Consider the following 21,755-nt stretch of genomic DNA (forward strand, 5'->3'; position numbering starts at 1 on the left):
CATGGCTCAGTCACACCGGCTCAGCATCTCACACACTCAGGCTTCCTGGCCAGGGGACTGACCCTTGTATGGCCAAGTGTCAGGAAGCCAGTGTGGGAAGAGGAAGTTTTGCTGCATTCCAACACTTGCCAGAAAGTGAATGAGCACCACCAATGACTGCTCAGGGTCTTGTCCGCAGAACAGGGAAGCCATAGGGGGAATACGGCCTGAGATGGATGTACTCAGGGAGATTTCTGGGGCAGGGGCAGAAATGACCTGTGCCCAGCAGATGTGGACCTCCTGAGAGCCTGGCAGGAGGCTATTGTCAGAAAGTCAAGTGTCACCGTCAGCAGGATGGGTGTGTTTGGTGGGGATTCACTCAGGTGTTGTCATATACTTGTGGGATGCAGGAAAAGAAATGCCGGAAATAAAGCCCACAGTAGTTGACTCACTGTTAAATGTCAGTAGGTACATCAAGCTAGTAAAATAACTCAGGGACCCAGCCAACCTACTAGGTTGCATCAAATTTATAGTTAAATGAGATACAGAAAACACTTCTGCTGGTAACTTTTAGTTTTATCAGCTTAGGAGGCTTTAACCCCAAAAATATTTTATCAAAAATTGTGTGGCATACAATGAGGAGATATTCTAGATACAAGTTCAATCAGCTAACTATAATCTCAGCCTAATCAAATTTCCAACATGTTTTGTTGTTAACATAACCTGTCAGTATAAATGAGTAATTGGTAGAGTAAATCAATATTTTGTATTATCTTGAAAATCAGTGTTTAGAAATATTTACGAAGCCAAGCTAATGGTGATTTGAAAAAGTAGGAAATATCTCCCCTTTATATACACACACATACCACATATGTATAATTATTAGAGTTGTCAGATTTAGCAAATAAAAATGCGGCACATTCAGTTAATTTTGAATTTTAAATAAAAAAATGAATAACTTAATTTTTATAAGGCTGTTCCATGCAATTTGGAACAAAATTATACTTAAAACATTTGTTGTTTATTTGAAATTCAAATTTAACTGGCCAAGCTGCATTTTATCTAGTAATCATAACACTGGGGAACAAATCCACAAAAACACTCGTTCTCACCTAATTCGAGTGTGCTGATCTCAAATCTGACATTAGTTTGTCTCTGTAAGCTACAATTCTTTTTGCAATTCAAGATTTTAGGTTTTCATCTTATTGTAAAATTTTCAACATTTAGTTTAACATAATGAAGTAGAATGTCTTCTTGGGCATCATCTTTGTGAAAATATAATAATTTATATAATGCGGTAAATGCACTAATACACTAAAAGATATGATTACATCAGAATTTGTCTACATTTTTGAAATAGAACGTTAAAACACTTATTTTAATAATAAAATTTGCACAAAACTTCTTTAAATTCTATTCAGGCAAAAATTTGCGTTTGTAGCTCTTGCGTTTGTGTACTTGTTGAGGACAATCTTGTTTGATGCTCCAGCAGTAGTCTGCTCATCACTAACAGGCTCCAAGATTTTCGGCAAACCGATCAAGGTGACTGTTCAGGAAGTGAATCTTAATGCTCATGTTATATCCAATGTCTTGGAAAGACAACAGCATCCTTTGAACCAGAAGTTCATAGTTTTCTGCTTTTTTGTTGCCAAGGCGGTTCTTCGTTACTGCCACGAAAGACTGCTATGCTGCTTTCTCCTTCTTATTCAGCTTCCTGGCAAATTCTTTGTCATGTTGAATTTGAGGTCCATCAAATTCACCAGCTTTTATCTTCTCAAAAGACAAGGCAGGAAAAGCAGAAATAATATGTTGAAAGCATTCACTTTCTCTATTCAAAGCCTGAACAAACTGCTTCATTAAGCCAAGTTTGATGTAAAGTGGAGGAAAAATGATCCTGTCTCAATTAACTACAGGTTCACTCACAGTATTTTGCATCCCTACTTCCAGAGCTTCACGTTTCGGCCACTCCTTCTGTGTCCAGTGTTTCTCCCGAGCTTGGCTGTCCCACAAACCAGAAAGCAAAGATACTTTGTAAAACCTCTCTGTTGTCCTAGCAGGAAATTTACCATTTTAAGATCCACACAAGTGATCCCGTTATGCTCCTCATACTTCAGAAAGTCAAAGATAATTTTTATGTCATTCTTACTAAGTTATTCAATTCAGGTTGGCTAAACTGCTGAGGGGTTAATGACTACTTGGCATCAGAAGAAGACTCTTCAGATTCTACAACCATTTCCTCATGCATCTTATCAAAATACACTTGATCACCATGTTCACTTTCTTCATCCTTAGAAGAAATAAAACCATTGAAAACTGGAACCAGGAGTGTCTCAGAGTGTGGGATAGGTCGTATTGCTGAAGGAATATTAGGATATACGATCATATGCCGTTTTTTCTTGCCGATGCCCTTTGTATGGATCAGACAGAAATAACAGTCACTGCTGTGGTCCTTAGGTTCACATCAAACCATGGGAATACCAAAAGGCATTCCTTTGCGTTTTCCTTTTGTCTAGTCACGAAGCATTTTCTTACAATTATGACACACGATATGAGGAGCCCAATTCTGTCTTAATCGCCAAAGGGAATTTGAAAATAGGCACGTGTCACAGATGATGAAATATTGTGCCTTTGACATTGAAGTGTGTAACAGCCACATATATAACAGAAGGTGTCAGGACTATTCTTACATTTACGCCTGCTCAAAGAAGCCATGATTCAATCTTAAAATAAGAGGGTGTTTATATCAGATAATAATGTTTTACATTTAAAAACAACTATAATTATGTAAAAGTGATGTTTGTAAAACATTAATTGCCTTGTGGTTATGTTCAATCCAAGAGTCACTGCCCTTTAACTGCAATTTAAAAACCAATGCATGCCATTAACTGTAACAAAAAATTTAAATTGCATAAAAACTAGAGCATGTACCAAAAAAATGGATTTCAGATTTGGAATCAGTGGTGCAGAAATATATAGAAACAGTTCTAAAACCTCGTGCAACAGAAATAGAAAATAAATTGTTCCCCAGTGATTACATATATATATATATGTATGTATAGACTCTATATAATTTGTATGTTATTCTGGGAATTTTGCCTCTGTGTAGGAGAGAGGTTAGAGAGAATGAATATATAAGTTAAATAAAAATGATAATAAGAAAAATTCATGAGAAACAGTATTATTTTCTTCCTAATCCCATACACTTCCTGAAATAAACAGAGAGATTACTGATATTTTTAAAATAATGCTATTATAAATAAAAGTGTCTCATCAATATACTACTAGTACTAACATTATTCTGGATTCCTGCTAACATTTCTTTCACACATTTCATAACTAGGATACATTAGATCCATGATCAGGAAACAAAAATTTGGGAGACAAATTTATACACAGACACACACACACACACACACACACACACACACATAAAAAATATGACAAACATCTAGCAAATTAACCTGAACCTATTCCTCATTTTTATGGTGGAAAAATAATAAAAATAATTCTCTCTTAAGATATTGTTGTATTATAAGAAATGAAAAAAGCAAAAAGTTATTCTGTGCAATATAGAGATCATGTATCGTAGAAATATACACTTGAAAGCTATATGATTATATTAACCAAGGTCACCCCAATAAATTTAATAATAAAAAAAGTTTCCATAAAATGTAAAAATAAATATTATTAAATTAATGAATAATTTAAACAAGTGAAAATATAAAAATGCAAGGTTCTTTCACACCCTTCTTCTATATACATCTACCATAGTGTGGCACTCCCAGAAATAGACCTGGGTCTTAAGATGAAAATTCCAGGCCTTTAAAAAGAATAAAAGTTCAGAAGAAACACTGTTAATTACAAATCAAATACAGAGAACACTTTATCAAAGGAAAGGTTGTGACAACTTTAGAAAAGTTCTCCTTTGGTCACACTATATTCTAAGCTGTCTGTTGTAGTAATATAAGGTTATAGTAATTAAATATAGAAATATAAAAATATGGAAGATATATAAAAGTAATTAAATGATATTAAAAATAATAATTAAAATTAAATAAAGTTATGCCATTTGGATAGGAATTAATATAGAGGCTTAGTGCCATAGCTCTGTAATGTGATAAACAGACTCTGACTTACAAGCAAAGCCCAGTTAGTATGTGTGTGAAGGTATACATAGATAAGAAGTGGCTTGGTGTTATTTTACATTAATTTTGTAAATTAATATAAATAAGAACATCTTAAAAACTAGTTTAATGTAAACATTCCAGTAGATTGACATGGAGGGGATTCCCTGCGAGGAACTACCAAAAAGGTGGTTTGAGGTGATAATCCTGTAGATTGACACCTGTTAGAAGGCGTTGGCCAGAAAGGGTACTAAAGCTGAGGGGCCCCCTGCTGCAGTAGTCGCCCAGACTCCAACATTGATGTGGACTGTCTCCACGCCACTCTGAGCTCTGACCAAAGCCAGCCGAGAGGAGCACGCCGACGGGGCCCCCTTAAGCTGTACCCAGGCACATCATAAGAATTTGTGAGTAATAAATTGTCTGTGTGATTATTGCAACTAATTTTTGTGTTGGTCATGTTTTTCCTCCTGTGGCACTTAACAGTAGCATCCTCATAGCTGCCTCAAGAGTAGTCTTGAAGAGGCTGCCAGCCCTGCTGATAAGCAGGAGTGTCCCACTGCACAGGGAAGTCGAATCAGGGACACCTGATCGACGTAGAGCTTGGGCTCTACTGGGACACTGTCCTAACTTAACTCACCATAAAGAAGGTTCTAATTTAAATGTTTAAGAAATCACTTGATGAAATCTTACCATTTGCAACAACATAGATGGCCATAGAGGATATTATGCTAAGCAAAATAAGTCAGACAAAGACAAATACCATATGATTTCACTTATATGGAATCTAATAGACAAGTAAAACAAAAACAAACTCATCGATACAGAGAACAAACTGGCGATTGCCAGATAGGACGAGATTGTGGGGCTCAGTGAAAAAAATTGACGGGATTAAAAAATGCAAATTGGTTGTTAAAAATAGTCACAGGACTGTAAAGTAAGCAGAAAGAATATAGTCAATAATATTGTAATAACTATATATGGTGTCAGGAAGGTATTTGACTTATTGGGGGAATCACTTTGTAAGTTATATAAATGTCTGACCACTATGCTATACACCAAAAACTCATGTAGTATTAAATGTCAACTGTAAATGAAAAAAAATTTTTAATTAACTTAAGAAAAGAAACCCCTTTCAAAAAATATGATACTTATTCTCTCCTCCTTTAGCCTGTGTCAGTATAATCCTAACACTCACATTCTAATGCAAAAATGTATATAGTTTATTCCTGTTATCTGAAGTAGGTAGTTGCCATGAACACTGAATTAGAGAATACAGTATTTTCATCAACTGATCAATATATAACTTTGTTTGATATGTGTGTTTGTTTAAAGACACCTTATTCAATATATATTGTTAGTTCTTTAACATTGAAATCACAGCCAACAGCACTGACTCATGCCTGAATGAAGCTTCTCTGATAAATGCATCATAGGGCATACCACAGCATTCTTGCATTTAAGAACACTAGACAGTGCTTCAGCACTATGCTGGGGAGTTACTATTATTTATTTTTAGATTTTATTTATTGATTTTTAGAGAGAAAAAGAGAGAATGGCAGTGGAGGAGGAGGAAGTAGTGCCTTGATCAGGGAAGCCCAGGGTTTCGAACCAGCAACCTCAGCATTCCAGGCCAACACTTTATCCTCTGCTCCACCACAGGTCCTGGGGGTGGATTTTTTTTTTTTTTTTTTTTTTTTTTGTATTTTTCTGAAGCTGGAAACGGGGAGAGACAGTCAGACAGACTCCCGCATGCGCCCGACCAGGATCCACCTGGCACGCCCATCAGGGGGCGACACTCTGCCCACCAGGGGGCGATGCTCTGCCCCTCCAGGGCGTTACTCTGCTGCGACCAGAGCCACTCTAGCGCCTGGGGCAGAGGCCAAGGAGCCATCCCCAGCGCCCAGGCCATCTTTGCTCCAATGGAGCCTTGGTTGCGGAAGGGGAAGAGAGAGACAGAGAGGAAGGAGGGGGGCGGGTGGAGAAGCAAATGGGCGCTTCTCCTATGTGCCCTGGCCGGGAATCGAACCCAGGTCCCCCGCACGCCAGGCCGACGCTCTACCGCTGAGCCAACCTGCCAGGGCCCTGGGGGTGGATTTTAAAGAGCAAAATCACCAATACAAAGAAAATTTGTAAAACAGGACACTAATAGACTGTAAAAGGAACAACATGACACTAACAGACTGTGAAAGGAACACTTGCTCATAGTCTGGTTGCTGAAAGAGGAAGGCAGAGAATCCCTGCTTTGTTCTTCATCGACTGGGAACAGCATGGTAGACAATTCCAGTTTTTTGCTCCTCTCTGCATGTCTGTGAGTAATCATGAATGCACTGTGCAGGCATTATTTGAGGGATACAAATAAATTTTATTAGTTAGGCATATTCACAAAAACAGACTCGGAATAATGAGGATCAACTATAAGTAGACTTGACTTTAGATTGTTTTCTAAAAAACTAAAGTTATAATTTAGCATCACTAAATGGCTAGTAAGTTTCTGGATTATGGGGCTGTTTATTTTTGCTTGCTGTTGTATTACGAGTTCTTTTTCTTTCTTTTCTTTTTTTCCAAGTTGAGAGGAGAAGAAATAGAGAGACAGACTCCCACATCCACCCAGACCAGGATCCACCTGGCAACCCCTATCTGGGCCTAATTAATGCTCTGCCCATTTGGGGCCATAATCACAACCAAGATATTTTTAGCACCTGAGGCAGAAGCTCCACAGAGCCATCCTCAGCACCTGGGGCCAATGTGTTTGAACCTAATTGAGCCATGGCTGTGAGAGGAAAAGAGAAAGAGAGAGAGAGAGAGTGAAGAGGAAAGGGAGGGGTGGAGAAGCAGATAATAATTTCTCCTGTGTGCCCTCACCAGAAATCAAAACTAGGACATCTGCATGCCAGGCCAACACTCTACCACTGAGCCAACCAGCTAGGGCCATGTTACTAATTATTTACAAAGAGTAAATGCCTCATAAATATTTTTCAGATGTCTGAATCAATCAATTAACAATCAGTCAATCACTACTTTGTCCAGTCCCGCCGTTCAATCTTATTATATGATAGGTGGCCCCATGAATAAATGTAGGGGACTTGTTCTTTTAGATTCTGTTAGGGTATTATACACAAAGTCAAAAAAATCAGGAAAACTCTGGACCAGAAATATTTTTAAATTTTCCAGGTTAGCATTCCTCAGCCAGCCTCCTCCTTCCAGCTAGCTGGTGCCCTGTTTCCAAACAACAAGGCCAAGCCAGGCACTGCTTTCAGAAGCCAGTCTCTTTATTCCCTAATGCCTTTGCAAAAGCTCTGGCTGCTGAATATTTGATGAGCAACATATGGTTGAATGTTGAAACCAGTTACTGCTATTCAAAGACAGATGCAGCCCAGTCAGCACCTTGTCATAGTTTTCAGCTCACTCTGATGGACAAGTGTTTGCTAAACACTTATTTCTTACATATATAAAAAAGTAATGGACAGAGCCAGCATCCAGGATCATGCCTTTCTAATAACCTGGCTGGTGAATAAGCCTGGAGGTAAATAGGTAATTAATTCTCACCTTTGCACAGGCCCTTTGGAAGTAATTGTGGAAAAAAAAAAAAAAAAAAAAAAAAAGGAGCGCAGGGCGGTAACATATCACATTACTGGGAAGACCCTCATCCAGCAGTTTTATTGCCCATTATTCAGCTCATCAAGGACCTTGCCTTACCATTAGCCACTTCCTCTGCTCACTCTGTCTCTCATGATCTTAACAACCCAACCACTTTCTACTCTCAATATGTGATAAAGCAGTGATGGATCATTGCAATCAATTAGTTCTGCCTGGCAAGGCCGCTGGAGGAGGGGGCTGGGAGGGGGTGCTGAGGCAAGAGCCTCCCACTGATAGCCACACAGTGTGCTGAGGTTGCCAGCATTGCTCAGGAATTGAGGAACCCAGGAGGAGGCATGTACAGGGTCGCTTTGAGTAAGAGAGGGTTCATCTTCAGGAAAATCGTTTATTGGGTGGGAGCTCCAAACCAGCCCACCCTGTGCTATCTGCAGAGGTCTGATCGTATCATCATGGGCCACTTCCCAGGCTTGACAACTCAGGCTCCAGGCCACCTGAAGAGGCTGTTAGTGACTTTCCCCAAATATTCCTTAAGGGTACACAGAACTGACAACTTGAAATGCAGAAAATATATTTAGGCAAAAATAATTTTTTTTTGAAATGGAGAGAGTGAGTCTAAAAGGGAGAAAAAAAAAGGAGAGAGGGAAGGAAGGAGGGAAGACTAAATGATGAGCTGTGAGATCGAAAGGACCGATTTCAGCATTGCTTGTGGCTCTAGCCCACTTCAGACACTCAATAATGCTTATTCCATGAAAAGAGAAAATGAAAGGCATATTTTATATCAATATCCTCAGTGTAGTCATTCCTACTTACTGCTTAAGAAATATACTAATAAGTGGCTTAAAGTGCAATAATTGCTCACTTATATTGCAGTAAGGCAACTGAACAACATAAATAATCTCTATACTTATTTTCGCTCTATAATAATTTTGTAATAAAATGCAGTCAAATGAGGGAAATGCCTGTGTAGATAACTGAATTATTTATATTAGAAGCTTTCACTCATTGAATCAATTTTAAGAATTCTTTGTTCCAGGAAGTATTCATTGGCTCCTGTGTGTTTATCAACTTCCTATCTGTAAAATATAATCACTACCACCTCCCTCGTATGAGAGTGTTGGTGCCTGGCTCAGAGCAAGCCCTGTGGGTGTGACCTACTCATTCTCCTTAAACTTGATAATTAGCTCTGTTTGAAAATTAAATTAAGTTTTCATCCCAAAAGGTAATTGTACATGGATCTGCAAATAAACATGAATCTGTTTAAGAGAAACAGTTGCACACAAAGTAAGGCTCAAATTCTCTAACAAAGGAATCAATCTGAAATCGGGCTCGTCCAGCCTTTGAAGGAAGCCAAACTTCAACACTGAAATAAGCTGACTCAAAGTATAAAAACAAGTAAACCCAAGTAAGTCAAACATTTTTAAAGGGAAACCGGATTTAAAAAGGAAGAAGGGGACCTATGATTTCCTCCTTGAGAGATCTTGTCCCTCTGTTCGGCACATCTCACACGAGCTGGTCCCCACAAACGTGACTCAGACAGGCAGATTTCTTAATGTCTGTCCTGCACCAGTAACAAGAGCACAACATATGAGGAAACCAGGACTGAGAGAATTTTTTTTTAATTCATTTCAGAGAGGAGAGGGAGAGGCAGACAGAGAGAAAGAGAGAGAGAGAGAGAGAGAGAGAGAGAGAGAGAGAAGGGGGGGAGGAGCTGGAAGCATCAACTCCCATATGTGCCTTGACCAGGCAAGCCCAGGGTTTTGAACCGGCGACCTTAGCATTTCCAGGTCGATGCTTTATCCACTGCGCAACCACAGGTCAGGCCAGGACTGAGAGAATTTAAAGAGTTTGCCCAAGACAATGCTATTAATAAATGACAGAGCTGAAGATGTATCCTGAGGACAGACCGCCTATCCTATTTATCTTTGTATGTCCAATTGCCCAGTGCAAGGCAAACTGCGTAGGTAGGCACCAGTAAATGTTTGTAGATTGCATAAACAAAAGACTACTAATTTGAAGAGTGTATCGCAAACTGATACCAATTCAAGTGAAGTACCTCATGGTAATGATAGGGCAGCTGTTAAATCACAGGTGAGATCATATTGTATATTTGTTTTATTGTAGCCAAACAAAGCAAAAAGTTTGGGACTTCTAAAGTCTTAGTCAGATAATATTCCCAATGTTTCCTGAGCTGAGAATTACATATATGTGTGTTGCCTGAAAGTCCCTCTGTCTGACTGAATAGTGTTTGCTAAATTTAAAGTAACAATGGAATAAGATATCTCTACCATCTTCAGAGAAGACAGATTAAAATAATCTAAAAGACCTATGATGAATTAAGTCAAAATTTTAAGAAACAAGCATCTAATTATTTTTGATAGCACTTCCTTTGGTAGTAAGCTGATATTAATAATAAAAAAACCCAATAATTCACTCAGTTAAATATTTTCCTGCTTCTTTTTATATTATGACATAATAAAATATTGTAATAATAAGCCTAATGGTATAAAGACTAACAGTGTTTTAACAAAAAACAGATGGTAGCAGTTCTAAATATCTGCTACTATTTCCTCTCTGATGTCTAAACTTGTCTTTACAAGTTACAGACCTCTTTGCCTCTTCATGCAGGCAAACTGAACATCATTTTTCTTTTCCCAGGATTCCTTTAGTGTATCCTGAGTCAGAAGCTTAGGGGAAGTCTTTTACAGTGACTATTTCACATACAACACACACACAAACACACACAAGGATTACTTATGGTTAGTACAATATTTTCTTAAACTAAGACCCTTATTTAGAGATGAAGAGAATAAAATCTCTCTTTTTTTAACTTGGCCTGCGCCAAATATATCACTGGCTGACAGTTGTCACCAAAGCATAATTAAGCTTCTTCTTTTTTTTTTTTTTTTTTTTCATTTTTTTTTTCATTTTTTTTTCTGAAGCTGGAAACAGGGAGAGACAGTCAGACAGACTCCCGCATGCGCCCGACCGGGATCCACCCGGCACGCCCACCAGGGGCGACGCTCTGCCCACCAGGGGGCGATGCTCTGCCCATCCTGGGCATCGCCATGTTGCGACCAGAGCCACTCTAGCGCCTGAGGCAGAGGCCACAGAGCCATCCCCAGCGCCCGGGCCAGCTTTGCTCCAATGGAGCCCTGGCTGCGGGAGGGGAAAAGAGAGACAGAGAGGAAAGCGCGGCGGAGGGGTGGAGAAGCAAATGGGCGCTTCTCCTGTGTGCCCTGGCCGGGAATCGAACCCGGGTCCTCCGCACGCTAGGCCGACGCTCCACCGCTGAGCCAACCGGCCAGGGCTAAGCTTCTTCTTTACTATACCTTTCTAAACATATAGCCTTTCTTAATTGTTGGAAAAGATCCCAACCAGGATATATATATATATATATATATATATATATATATATATATATGCGCTTAATAACTTTTCATTGTAAATGCAAACAAATATTATATATCAGGGAAATTGCTAATTTGCTCAAAATAACAATGCAAAGTTAATTAGAAAAAACAAAAACAGCCCTGGCCGGTTGGTTCAGTGGTAGAGCGTCGGCCTGGCGTGCAGAGGTCCCAGGTTCGATTCCCAGCCAGGGCACATAGGAGAAGCGCCCATCTGCTTCTCCACCCCTCCCCCTCTCCTTCCTCTCTGTCTCTCTCTTCCCCTCCCGCAGCCAAGGCTCCATTGGAGCAAAGATGGCCCGGGCGCTGGGGATGGCTCCTTGGCCTCTGCCCCAGGCGCTAGAGTGGCTCTGGTCGTGACAGAGCGATGCCTCGGAGGGGCAGAGCATCGCCCCCCTGGTGGGCAGAGCGTCACCCCTGATGGGTGTGCCGGGTGGATCCTGGTCGGGTGCATGCGGGAGTCTGTCTATCTCTCCCCGTTCCTAGCTTCCGAAAAATACAAAAAAAAAAAAAGAAAAAAAATTAATTCAGAAACCCACTCTTTTTATAGCAGGAAGGAGAAAATCTCCACAAAACCAGATATGGGAAATTATTGTCATCCCTGGTCAGTAGCTCAGTGGATACAGCGCCAGCCCTGCATATGGATGTCATGGGTCAGAGCACACAGGAGAAGCAACCATCTGCTTGTCTCCCCTTTTCCCTCTCTCTCTCCCATCTCCCCCATCTCTCCCTCTTCCCCCTTTCCCCTCCCACAGCCAGCAGCTTGATCAGTTTGAGCATGACCCTGGGCACTGAGGATAGTTTGGTTGGTCCAAGCATGACAGCCTCTGGTGCTAAAAATAGCTCAGTTGATTCAAGCATCGGCCCAAGATGGGATTGCTGGGTGGATCCCAGTTGGGGCACATGTAAGTGTCTGCCTCAATATCACCCCTTCTCTCACATAAAAAAAGAAAAAAGAAAAGTATTTTGAGGGCAGAGCCTGACAGGGCTTGCAGCATGCAGTTCTGCTGTTAGTCCTCTGGCCATTGGCCTGTCCCCAACAGAGTTCCACCTCTGTGGGAGGAGCTACCGCTGCGCCTGAACAAAGAAGATGGACATCTGCACAAGCCCCAGAGTCCCTCCCATTCCTTTGCCTCTGGGAGTTTTGTTCTCATCATTTACAATGCTGGCCAACCTTAGAAAACATTCAGAATGAGAGTATGGGTCCTTAGGCAAAAATACATCTTTGTCATTAGAAATAATTACACACCTTAGACAACAATCATCTTTGTATGTGTGTGTGCATGTGTATATCACAAGCAATATGTGTGTACTAATTAGATGATGTTACTTCTAAGATATTCTTGTTGTAAGGTCAGTGACTCATGTTGTCCAGGAAATGCTGTAGTCTTGTAATTTAGAAAATAGTTTTTTGACGAGCCCTCAGGAACAGTGAATCTCACACTGGGCAGCAGCTTTGTGGGAGGGAGCTCCACAGACACACAGAAAGGCTTTAAAGAGACAGACTGACAATGGGAAATAAGAATCTAGACTGGCCACCATGTGACTAGGTCTCACTAATATAGATTTCTCACCAATTCCTTAATAGGAAGAGAAAGCTTTAATATCAGTACCTCACTTTGTAGCATTCTTAGTGTGTTAGGTGACTTTATAATCCAGGAAACTTCACAATAAGTGTTTGGGGTTTTTGTTGTTGTTGTTGTTGCTTTCATTCCAGAATGGAGGTTCTTTTTCAATAAACAATTTTTTATGCTCTAATTAAATGAGTTTGTATGGGGAGTGCTTACAATGGTGCCCGGCACACAGGAATCATGACATAGAAGTTAGCTGCCTTTACTATTACTAAAACTCTCAAGTGAAGCACTCTGGTCTAAGTAGGTGCTGCCTGGCTATTATAGTCAAGACTTGAGAGTAAAACTACTTAATTCTTCCTTCAGGGTGCTACCTTCTCATCCCACTACCTCATTTCATAACAATATCGTAAATCATGTGTATCATACATCTATCATGGAAAGATGTTTCACATGTATTTGTTATGTCTTGTACAAACCATGGTATTCTCATACAAATAAGCTTTAAAATTCTTCATTTTTAATAAATGACCTTCAGGCACTTTGTTTTATACTAAATATTCTGGGTTTTGTCTTTTTTAATATAAAATTGATTCAACTAATTTCATCACCAGTTTTTCCCCATTAAGCTTGAATCCAAATGCCATACAAAGCAGGTCCTTCTTAAGGACAATGGTTTACCACCACTGAGTCTATTCAAAAAATTCTTATGGCAACTAACTGCAAAGGACGAACTTGAGATCAATTCAGAGAAATGATAGTGTTGCCAAAATAGGTCTATGACTTCCTAAAACAAGGGTCGGGAACCTATGGCTCGTAAGCCAGATGTGGCTCTTTTGATGTCTGCATCTGGCTCACAGACAAATCTTTAATAAAAATAATAATGTTAAAATATAAAATATTCTCATGTATTACAATCCATTCATTTCCTACCCCTCATATTCATGGTTGCGGGTGGTTGGAGCCAATCACAGCTGTCCTCCGGGACAACACCACATTTTTATTGGATAATGTGTAACGTACACAAGTCATTGTATGGCTCTCACGGAATTACATTTTAAAATATGTGGCATTCATGGCTTTCTCAGCCAAAAAGGTTCCTGGCCCCTGTCCTAAGACATCACCTTTTAAAGAGCTACCTTTTATTAAGATATATAAAATGCAAAACCTTTGAGAGGCTACTCCAGGGAAGAGCTATGCTTTTGCCTCCTTTTTATCCTCCACAAATTTAAATATAGTGTTTTCTGAAAAGTAGTCTTTCAATTACTATTTGTTGAAAGAAATAACTAGTCACATTTAATATGATGTAGTTTCTATATAACATACATGAAGGCCATCACTCTGCACCAATGTACATTAAAATATCTCCTTTAAAAATATTATCTCTTCAGATCATGTGCTCGGGCCCTGGTAATCTATCAGCCAACAAGTATTTATTAAGTGACTAGGTTTGCCTCTCCTTTTGCAAATCTCCAAACAATGGTTCTGCCCAGGGCATGAGTCAGAACTGCCTCAGCTCTGAGCATGGCCACCCACTCAACACCTGTGTCTTCCAGGGCTTGTTCTTAACCCACCTGGAACTCAATTTTCATATGTAATTTGAGGATTTATAATAGTAGTTTTTTTTCTTGTTTTTTTTCTTTTTACAGAGACAGAGAGAAAGTCAGAGGGATAGACAGGGACAGACAGACAGGAATGGAGACAGATGAGAAGCATCAATCATTAGTTTTTCGTTGCGTGTTGCGACTTCTTAGTTGTTCATTGATTGCTTTCTCATATGTGCCTTGACTGCGGGCCTTCAGCAGACCGAGTAACCCCTTGCTGGAGCCAGCGACACTGGGTCCAAGCTGGTGAGTTCTTGCTCAAGCCAGATGAGCCCATGCTCAAGCTGGCGACCTCAGGGTCTTGAACCTGGGTCCTTCAACATCCCAGTCCAACACTCTATCCACTGCGCCACTGCCTGGTCAGGCTATGATAGTAGTTTTTAATAATAATAGAAGCTCCCTCAAAAGGTTGTTGTGAGCATTAAATTAATTGACACATTTAAAGAACAGCTTGTACTTTGTAGGCAGTTCTACTGGATCTCTATTAATAGGTTACTTAAATATTATTTAACAAGAGACCTTAGAAATCACATAATTCTTAGCTGATATTTACAGAGCACCAGAAAAGTCCTGAGATAATGACAGTCTATGGGCATACACATGAGATTGAAATTTCTCAATCTAATTCATTCTGATGTTCAAAGTAATTATGGTATATTTTTAAATAATAATAATAATATTGTAATTAGCCAATATATATTGAACACTTACTGTTTCCTTCTTCCATATCTTATATGTTTTATATTTATATTCTTTTTCACCCAAACAAAATATAAACTCTTTCACCATGTTGACCAGTGTACTGTATGTATTCAATGTATCATCAGATATAAGAATTCTATTATGTGTATGGTTAAAGAATTTAATACCTCATCAGTTTGGAATATTTGGGCCATCTGAAGTTAATTAGAGATTAATTAATTAATTTAATGGCATGCAATTTCAATTGAATGTACTCTGTTACACGAATAGCGAAAGATGTTCTTTCTATAGTATTATAGGCATTGCCTGCTTTCAAAAGTTCGCTTCACACCACTTCATTTTTTACAAAGGCCCACATTAGTCCCTGTTTTTTGCTAACTGAAAGTAATCTGAAGATGATTCTGCATTTACTATAAAAAGGTGACAAGCAAAGATAGCGCTCAGTGTTTGTTCTGCAGTGCGTGCCCTGAGCCCGGAAGGTGGCCCTACCAAGCTCCCTTCCCAGAGACCACACTCCGCATCTCAGCGTCGAGCCAGCACAGCCACGAACTGCTTGTGAGGATCTGTGCCTCGTCTCCATTTGTTTTGTGCATTAGTCAGTAGGACATGTCCTAAGGCAACTGCTTCTTCACTTTAGACCAGTGGTCCCCAACCCCCGGGCCGCGGACTGGTACCAGTCCATGGGCCATTTGGTACCGATCCGCAGAGAAAGAATAAATAACTTACATTATTTCCGTTTTATTTATATTTAAGTCTGAATGTTGTTTTATTTTTAAAAAATGACCAGATTCCCTCTGTTACATCCATCTAAGACTCACTCTTGATGCTTGTCTCGGTCACGTGATACATTTATCTGTCCTACCCTAAAGGCCGGTCCGTGAAAATATTTTCTGACATTAAACCAGTCCGTGGCCCAAAAAAGGTTGGGGACCACTGCTTTTGACCATTTCAGCTTAAGAAAGGTTTCATAGGTATGCTCCATTTTGGATAGCGGGGGAAACTTGTACATCTAAATAAGATGTTTATTGTAAGTAAAAGCATAAAATATTCAATTTATTTAATTACCTAAGATCCTCTCATTTTAATCAAATAGAAAATAGCCAAATCCCATGGCCTATCATACCCTAAACTTTTATCTCCGGGGGGACAGGTATATGCAATAAACTGTTGTGTGATGTTTGCTATTACAGGATTACAGCTGTGCACATGAATGCTTCCAAAACACTTGACACTGGAAATAAGTTGATTCCAGAAATAATTACTTAGTGTTTTCAATACACCAGGCACTGGTCTAGGTCCTGGAAATACTGCAGTAAACAAAAGAGCACAAACGTTGCCATCTTGGAGTTTACATAGTAGAAGGGGAAGAGACACAGTAAATAAATGAGACTGTGGCTCATGAGACTGTGGCTCTATTTCATTAAGGGCCCAAGGCGGAGGGACCACACCACCTTAGTGGCAAACAACGCTTCGTTCTCCAATAAACACGATGGCAAAGGAGACTTGTTTTCAACCCGCGATTCCTTGCCCCGTGGAGAATACGAAGGAGAATATCGGAGAAGTGGAAAGCATTGGACACTGTTGAGAGAATTCCAAGCCTAGTGACAAGGCTTCAGGGAGATAGCCTCTGAGCTCAGGGGATGTGTTCCCCCGAAATACAACTCTTGCTTGAGAAATCCAAAGGTGAGGTTCTTGCTGAGGGTGGAAACTGTACACTGACTGATGGCATATTGAAGGGGCTTGTTCCCCATGACATGATAGTGTATGCTCGTGGTTATGTGTGTGTGTGTGTGTGTGTGTGTGTGTATGTGTGTCTGTGCGCTCATGTGAGTCAGGGAGATGGGGGGAGAGACAGACACCGAGAAAAGAGATAGAGAGAATAACTCTCCTGGAGCCAACCTAACCTCATTTTGCCCAAGAAAGACAATGGGAAAGGGAAAGGCAGTCAGCACGGGGCCGAGAGGATGGAAGGGAGTCCTAACTGGAGTGGAGAGTGCGTAGGACTTTCCCAGGAGACGGGCTGCTCTCTGTGCACCAGTCGTATTTCAGAAGACTAGCGGCCAGCCAGCTGTGACACTGGAGAAGGGATTCCACTGCTGGTGGCTGGAATGTCCTTAGCAATTCCTAAAAGCTCCTCTGGCTCTGCCTTCAGCAGTTCAGATGACTCCCACAGGTAAGTTATGTGTGCTGAACCCCCAAGCAATTGTCCTCACTCAAGTTTCTTTTTAAACTTGATAATATTTCAACATATAATTGACTGTTTCCAATCTTCCTCTATCCCCCACACGGTCATTTCCAGCCTTACAGCAAATCTTTCTCTAATCACAGAAATGGGGAAAGCCTCAGTCACACATTCAGATGATCTGTGTCCTGCTGATGGCCCTGAGAGCTCAGTAAGGGGACAGTCCTGTCCTGAACAACCACAGTGGAGAGACTGGGCTTTCACACTCAAGTCACCTCAATATTCACCAAAGATCCACCCTCTCCGTTAGAGCACTGAATTCTCCCACCTACCATGCCCCTCTGTGGATGTATTTACAAGAAAAATAGCCACACACGGAAACAATTCCCACAGATCAAATGGAGCGCAGCGGGTAACGGAGTAACTCTCACATATATGCACCGAACATCCGGGTCAGGGGGACTCGGCGCTATTACTGGTCCTGGGGCCATGTGTGGAGGCCTGAGCAGCTTGGGAGGCAATTCGAATTTGCTTGGTATTTCAGTGCAGAGGTTGTCTATGAGTAGGTGGTGCCGAGGTTACTAACAGTTCTTCTAATTTGCCAATATGTTTTCTTATCAATTCATGAGAAATGAGTGTGAGCATGGGTTGGCAAGTCCGAGTGTATTTGAGAAGCTGCACTGTCATCACTCCTCCAGGTCTCACTGTGTGTTCGTTCCACACAGGCCTTGAGGGTGGTCTTGATCGCGCACCACCAGCAGTGCCCAACGTGAGATATTTCACAATATAGGCTTAGAAGCACCTGGCTTGTACTTCCTACATGTTCAGAGAAAAATAAGAAGAATGAAAAGTCCTTTCCTAGAGTCCTTCTGCATTTCCGTAAACAAACAAACAGATAAATAGGGCTATGTTGAATAATAGTTGTTCTTTTTGGCATTAAAATGCAGGAAAAGGAAAATAAATAATCACAATTCTGCTTCTAAATAGTAACTGAAAAGATGCCTGTGGGTTTCCCTAAGAAGCACAGTCCTCCCTTCCTGTCCCATTAGGAACAGTACCCGCAGACATCTGTGTACTTCTTATGCATTTTACATTTCAACTATGAGTTTGATCATAGTGTCAGTCCAGTCCTTGATACACTTGGTCATAAAGGATGGGACTGGCCCTGGCCAGTTGGCTCAGTGGTAGATAACTGGCTTAGCATGTGAAAGTCCTAGTTTTGATTCCCGGCCAAGGCACACAGGAGAAGCGACCATCTGCTTCTCCACCCTTCCCCCTCTCATTTCTCTTTTCTCTCTCTTCCCCGCCCGCATGCAGCCAAGGCTCCATTGGAGCGAAGTTGGCCCGGGCGCTGAGAACGGCTCCATGGCCTCCACCTCAGGCGCTAGAATGGCTCTGGTTGCAACAGAGCAACGCCCCAGATGGGCCGAGCATCGCCCCCATGGTGGGCATGCCAGGTGGATTGCATGTGGGAGTCTGTTGCTGCCCCCCCCACTTCTCACTTTGAAAAAATACAAAATAAATAAATAAATAAAGGATGGGACCACTGCCATGCACTTCTGACAGTTGCGCACCCCATCCCTACAGAGACTGAGGCAGCCTACAGAGAGCAGGGCTGGTTATCTGGGAAGAGGGCCAAGCCGGCATTGTCACCTAACAACGAAATGGGAAATCCCAGTTACCTGATTTCCAAATAAAACAATAAGGGGACAGACACCCTGATAGAAAAGCAAAAGATAAATTTGTTTGAATATACACAAGTACTGTAGTTTATTCTGAATGTGGCTGAAACCTTTCTTTGAAACATGAACTCTAAGCCATGAATGAGGAGCTGCCTGTGTGTTTAAACTTGGTTCGGAGTCCAGCAGCTACTCTGTGTAAACGTCTTTGTTTATGTTGAAGTCTAGGAAAGAGGCTGAGGTGGGTGGGGTCACATCAACAACGTATTTTGGTTTAAATGAAGATTTGTATAAACTCACACATTTCTCTAGCCCTTCTTAACTTTATATATTAAGGACTTAAATGACTTAGAAGAGCTATTATTTAGATTCTCCCTGAGTCAGGAAAGTCAACACAGCATCTACAGTCATAACGATTAGGATGAACAATCATAATATGCACAGTAAATGTAATAGTTAAGGGGAGACATGGAAAAGATAGAGTCATTATTTGTTGCTCTGGACACCTACGTCCTTGCTTTGAACTGGCAGCCCTGACCAATGGCTTTTCCCCTCACCACACCATAGCTAGGGCCAACAGCTTCCTTTTCCTCTCGTGTAAATGTACAGCCATCCTGTTCACCTAAGGCGTTTGGCATAGCCCTTACTTCTTATAATTGTTTTGCCTTCTTTTTTTTTTATTTATTTATTCATTTTAGAGTGGAGAGAGAGAAGGAGAGAGAGAGACAGAGAGGGAGAGAGAGGAGAGAGAGACAGGGAGAGAGAAGGGGGGAGGAGCTGGAAGCATCAACTCCCATATGTGCCTTGACTAGGCAAGCCCAGGGTTTCGAACCGGCGACCTCAGCATTTCCAGGTCGACGCTTTATCCACTGCACCACCACAGGTCAGGCTCTTATAATTGTTTTGGTTTGAAAAACAACTTATCAAATTAACAGTGTGGTTTAATTTTAATACTTGTGGAAGAAATTCAAATACATACATAAATTTACAAACCAGACCATGCTTCCGAATCAGAGCCTTAGGAGATATGGTCACTATTCCTTTCTATAACTTCAGGTTCTTGTAGAGAAATGGGAAATAGAGCTAAAGTTTTGTAGTAATATGCTTGAAAAACTATCCCTCAAACTCCGATTACTCGCTCTCAGTACTTGGTAGAGGCTATGCAAGAGATCTCAATGGATGTATGAACAAGTCATGACTAGGACCAGGTTTTCTACCTAGTTCTCTTGCGAGGTGGCTTAGAAATGTAAGTCACCTTGTTGCCCCTTTTCTACTTATCACCACATTCTCCCCAGCAATCCAATATGCCCATCATGTGCCAATCTTGTCACGCCATCTGCCTTATTTCATTGACAATTCATTAAGTTAATCTTAACTAGCCAAACATTCTAGAGTATTGCAAGCCTGGTAATGTAGAGCTAATAAGAAACTTACATGGGGACATTAGCTGTGTAAGTGACATAGGTCACCAACATGTTCCATATCGCTCTGCTTGATGAAGCTATTCATGTATGACACCTGGTCCCCACTGGACCAGCTTGCTGCACAGACAACATCTATTCCATCAGATAAAGACAGAGACCCAGGGGCCTGTCCAGGCAATAATGCAGTGGATAGAGCATCGGACTGGGATGCAGAGGACCCAGGTTCGAAACTCAGGTCATCGGCCTGAGCAAGGGCTCATCTGGTTTGAACAAGGCTCACCAGCTTGAGCCCAAGGTCTCTGGCTTGAGCAAGGGGTCACTTGGTCTGCTGTAGCCCCCCGCGGTCAAGGCACATATGAGAAAACAATCAATGAACAACTAAGGTACTGCAATGAAGAATTGATATGTCTCATCTCTCTCCCTTCCCGTCTGTCCCTATCTGTCCCTCTCTCTGTTTCTCTCTGTTTCCGGCACAAAAAAAGAAAAAGAAGAAAGAAAGAAAGGAAAGAAAGAAAGAAAGAAAGAAAGAAAGAAAGAAAGAAAGAAAGAAAGAAAGAAAGAAAGAAAGAAAGAAAGAAAGAAAGAAAGAAAGAAAGAAAGAAAGAAAGAAAGAAAGAAAGAAAGAAAGAAAGAAAGAAAGAAAGAAAGAAAGAAAGAAAGAAAGAAAGAAAGAAAGAAAGAAAGAAAGAAAGAAAGAAAGAAAGAAAGAAAGAAAGAAAGAAAGAAAGAAAGAAAGAAAGAAAGAAAGAAAGAAAGAAAGAAAGAAAGAAAGAAAGAAAGAAAGAAAGAAAGAAAGAAAGAAAGAAAGAAAGAAAGAAAGAAAGAAAGAAAGAAAGAAAGAAAGAAAGAAAGAAAAAGACGACCCCAGGGAGCTCAGCAAGTGCACTCAGGCCATGGCACAGACTGGCGTAGACTCTTACCTTGCATCGTTGCTCTTGTTGGCTCTGAGAACAGAGGGATGAGCAAGAGGTAGATGAGGTAGACGAAGGAGAGTCCATTGTACCGGAACGCACATGCTGTGGGTGCAAAGAGGGAAGAGAGAGAAAACTTGTTAATTAGGTAGGCTAACAGAAAACATGCGATTGTTTGTCGACACCACCAAGCATCAGTGGATCAAGCTAAATAGATACATCAATTAGGGAATAAATTTGCACATTTATTCTGTGTTCATCACTATATTAAGGGTGATGAAAAATATAGAATTAAAATGCATGGTCCCTGCTCTTAAAATCTAACTAAAAAGGCAGCATCAAGATATCTGAGTGAAGGCAGGTCATAAGTAGATCATAAATTAAGCAGGCAACTTAAAATTGCTACAGAAATATAAAGGACAGTGAGATTAGTGAGATCTTACGGTGTCAGATAAGGTTGTCAATGGAACTGAAGAGAATGAAAGGAGAAGAAAAATATTTACTATATGCTCTATGGTAGGGTTTTGTACAAGTTCTTTTATTTGATCTTCTTTTTATAAGTAAGGACACTCAGG

At 40.7% G+C, this 21,755-nt stretch overlaps 1 protein-coding gene across 2 annotated transcripts in view; it reads right to left on the minus strand.

The window, feature by feature from the left end:
* PIEZO2 (piezo type mechanosensitive ion channel component 2) overlaps positions 1 to 21,755 on the minus strand; it is a 496,788-nt gene that overhangs the window by 391,830 nt on the left and 83,203 nt on the right. For both annotated transcript variants that reach the window (XM_066352258.1, XM_066352260.1), the window contains exon 2: positions 21,190 to 21,285. In XM_066352258.1, the coding sequence (XP_066208355.1) occupies positions 21,190 to 21,285 (96 nt within the window). The remainder of the gene's footprint in view (positions 1 to 21,189; positions 21,286 to 21,755) is intronic.

This window comes from Saccopteryx leptura, chromosome 11 (genome assembly GCF_036850995.1).
Source record: "Saccopteryx leptura isolate mSacLep1 chromosome 11, mSacLep1_pri_phased_curated, whole genome shotgun sequence".
Lineage (NCBI taxonomy): Eukaryota > Metazoa > Chordata > Mammalia > Chiroptera > Emballonuridae > Saccopteryx > Saccopteryx leptura.